The sequence below is a fragment of the Triticum urartu genome, chromosome 6A, assembly GCF_056163025.1.
Source record: "Triticum urartu cultivar PI428250 chromosome 6A, HENAU_Tu73, whole genome shotgun sequence".
Classification (NCBI taxonomy): Eukaryota; Viridiplantae; Streptophyta; class Magnoliopsida; order Poales; family Poaceae; genus Triticum; species Triticum urartu.
In genome coordinates, this window is record NC_141878.1 from 151,805,660 (window position 1) to 151,809,581 (window position 3,922).

General features: G+C 45.9%; 1 protein-coding gene across 1 annotated transcript; it reads left to right on the top strand.

The window, feature by feature from the left end:
* Window positions 1-1,379: 1,379 nt before the first annotated feature.
* Window positions 1,380-2,376, top strand: LOC147964547 (uncharacterized). Its single transcript, XM_087530024.1, has 3 exons — window positions 1,380-1,410; window positions 1,677-1,770; window positions 1,842-2,376. Exons 1-3 carry the CDS (start codon window positions 1,380-1,382, stop codon window positions 2,374-2,376), a joined length of 660 nt encoding a protein of 219 aa, XP_087386150.1.
* Window positions 2,377-3,922: the final 1,546 nt, after the last annotated feature.

Consider the following 3,922-nt stretch of genomic DNA (forward strand, 5'->3'; position numbering starts at 1 on the left):
CGCCATATCCACCCGAGCCTTGCGATCGGGAGGCCCCTGCTCCACTGTCATACCATGGGGTAGGAACGCAAGCGGGTTGACAGGGAAGTTCGCCATCTTCTTGGAAGAGCAGAGAACGAGGGTGGAACAGGACAAAGAGGAATATGAGGCGTCCAGCGGCAGGTGAGATTGTTTTATGGGAGCCTTTGGAATCCAAACTGTCAACCTAGAAAATCTCAACCTTTTGCAGCCCACCACCGCATGACCATAGGCCCAGCAATATTGACATTGTGGGGACGCCGAGCAAATAGAGGCAACATGGCCCACCCGAAGGCACCTGACGCAAAAACGCTGCGGGTTTTTGGGTAACCATTTAAGATCTGGCTGAGCAGAACTTATCTTATCTGGACTAGTACGAAAAGCTGGCATTGTTTGTGGGAATGGCCAAACGAGAAACAATGAAAACAACGTCGCCGAGCCTGACAATCCATTGCCAGATGACCGAAACAGAGGCAAGTCGTGCATGCCAAATAATGATTATTAATAAAAAAGATAATATCCTGAGGTGAATATCCTGCATGAAAAAGATCCGTGATATCTTCTAGAGAGAAAACCTTGCGCGAATTCAAAACTGGCTCAGCCCAACCATCTCCAAAAATTCCAGGCTGAAAAATAGGTGAGGACTGCAGTGGACATCGCGTTTCCATGCAAAATGTAAACTGAACAAATTTGAATGGACAATCCGAATGAGAAAAAGCCAATGAATCGTCCACCGCATTAAGATTACAATTATGATCGGAATCCTCCTGTCCCCCACCATTAAATGCCGCAATCCATTTAGAAGCTTGTGCACTAGAGGCACCACTCTTTGCAAGATGAGTCTTAATACCCAGGGGTTTACGTTGATGGCCATGCATAGCATTTAAGAGATCTGCCGGAATGTTATGCAAATAACATTGGTGCGGACGCTTCCGATTGGTATGCATCATCCATTCCGAACCAACCTTGGGCTCCCGACGATCCAAAACAAAGGGCTTGCCATGAAAGAGATTGAATGAACAATGGAAAGCTGGCATGCGACAACCCTTCAAAGTGCAAATGAAATGACCCACACGGTTGGAGGCAACCGAGAAACGGAGAAGATTATCCGAGAGCATTAACACGTTGAACCTCTTGAGATTGCCTCCCAAGCAGGAGTAGAGCACCATGGAGACAGAATCCACATCCAAATGAAAAGAACTCGAATGGAAAAGAACCACCAGAAAGAACTCCGAAGAGGAGATAGATCCATCAAAGTGGACCGGAGAGTGGAACCGACGACGCACTTGATCGGACACCTTCTGGCCATACGAGAAATCCCAGTCAATGAGCGCATCCATCCTAACAAACTAGGAAGATCCATGGAGAGATCCATCGGCATGGTGGAAGCAGGTGGGAGGGGAAGAGAGGAGAGGTGGGAGGGCCATTCCAAGTTGAGAAACCTCGACTGGTAACCCAGAAAGTAAGGTTTTCACACCCTTTGGCTTATTTGGATCCTCATTTTCTATTGAAAAAACAGCAACATGGGAGCCGCTGTCAGGCCCGGACCAGTGAATATAATGAACTGCCCTCCGACTTACCGAAAACTCCTCGGAAATGCCAGAATGAGGTTTCTTTCACCTTTGACTTTTGATTTTTTCAATGAATCCATTTCCTAGCTCTTTTAACTATGTTGTCACTTTTGCAGGAGATTTCTCGTTCTTCTGGCAATTCTTCACAAACTCAACTTCTGGCTTTCAAGACTGCCCCTGGGTAAAGAAAATTATCTTTCTTCTGCATCTTTAAGTCTGTATCATTATACTGACTCATGAAAATCTTCTTAGCGGTCAAGCAAAGCCCAAGAAAGCCAGGGTGACTAAGCCGGCGGAAGACCCGAAAACCGCTGAACCGGCAATACCAACTTCTGCTCCTGAACATTCTGAAGCACCAGAAGACCCTGCTGTCAACGTTCAATCAGACCTTCCTGAGCCGTCAGTTGATGAGACCATTCTCAATCCATCTACCGTCGGGCCGTCCAGCTCAGCTAACCCGCCGGCGACTTCTGATAATGACGTTCTAATCACTGGTAGTAGATTTGTTGAGCCGGGCAATCCAACTGTACTGGCCAGGCACTCTGCCAAACAAGAGGCTTTGGAGAGGCAGAAAGTGCGGTTTAACGTTTCTCACTATGCTCACCTGAGTATTAGCGATGTGCTATCTGGATACCTCAGTCATGTGCATTCCAGCCATGACTCTGAAATTGAGATGGCCAAACAACTGCAACTGAAATATGAGGTATACTCTCCGGCTTTCATTGGTTTACATATGTTCTGCCAGCCCCCAAGTCTCCGGATTATGATGAACCTAAATGATCTGTAGACTTTGTGATATAGGTTGATGCTCTGCCTTAGATTTTCCCTAAGTCCAGTGGATTAGCATAAATTTCACCTGTAGTCCCCAAGGGCCGGCTTAATTCATCATGAATGAACCGGTACTTAAGTTCATAACTGTCTTGAATCAGTCCAAACAAATATTGTTATCCGGCTCAAGATGAAAAAACTTTCTTAATATCATGCATTAGCCCCCAAGTGCCAAGCGTTGTTACTTGTAAAACACTTGGGACTTTAATCATAGAAGAGTCATTTTTGCATTTTAAAAATTGCTTTGGCAGACATTAGCCCCCAAGTGCCGAGTGGTGTTGTGTTGCAAAGCACTTGGGACTTTAATCATTATGACCTTTATTGAAATAAATTTTTGACACACCTGTGCATGTCTGTAGACCGCCATAATTGAATTGGGTTCTTAATTGAATGATGCAAAGACCCAGCTGGCGGCTCAAGAGACTGAGATAAAGAATGCTGACTCCAAACTCCAGTTGAGCCTCTCTGAAGCAGAGAAACTGAAGACTAGTTTTGATGTGGAGAAAAAATCCTGGGCTGATAAAAACCTTGCTGATACAACATGCTGAAACAGCCGAGGCGGCTCTCAAGGAGGTTACCACGGAGCTCACCGGTTTAAAAAACCGTGTGTCTCAGATGGTCTCTGCAATCTTTGGTGAGTCATTGTATTATTTACTTAAACTCTATTTTGACAGAAATATAAGCTGCCTGCTTAACCTTTTAAAATACTCATAGGTCCATGGAGCAGCAATCTGAGCCAAAACAGCTTGACAAAACTTAAGGCGGTTTACACCCTGGTGGAGCAACTGTACACTGGAGCTCAACGGGCGCTTGCCATTATCTCCCCAGCCAACCAAGGACCAAACCTCTTGAGTGATGTTTTGAAGAAGTTATCTATCTTACCCGCCAGATTCCAAGAGGTCAAGCGGTCTTGTGCAAGAGCCAGAGCCCTAACTGCTCTAAGCCTCTCCAAAGCCTAGGTGCCGGAGCTAGACCCGGCAGACGTAGCCAAGGGGTATCCCAGCCTTAAGGAAGACGGGACTCCATTTGATCAAGATGATTTTGCTGCTTGTGTGAGGGGAGTTCGTCCTCAGGCTACCATCCTTGGTGACGAGACCAATATTGATAAGTATCAGCAGGGTTTTGACGTTGAAAATAAAAAGATGGTGACTCCTTCATATAAAGTGACAGATCTCATCCCGCCGGTTCGCCAACACACATTTGCCCTAGAGGTTGACCCGGCTGGTCTAATTGATGATGAAGCTAAGTTCGTTGCTCTTCATGGCTTTGATTGGTCCAAGCCCAGTTTCCAACCAGTGGAGGAAGATGAACCGGCGTGGGAGGAGTCGTGACCATCCAAATAATCCGGCTAAGATTCAATGAATCGGCCTTAGCTTAACATCTGCTTAGGAGAAAAAACAATTTTAACCTTTTGGGCTCCCAACGCCTTGTAATAGGCTAGCTTAAAACTGCATGTTCTACCTATGCCACCGTGCATATCATACTGCATACGACATTTTATCCGT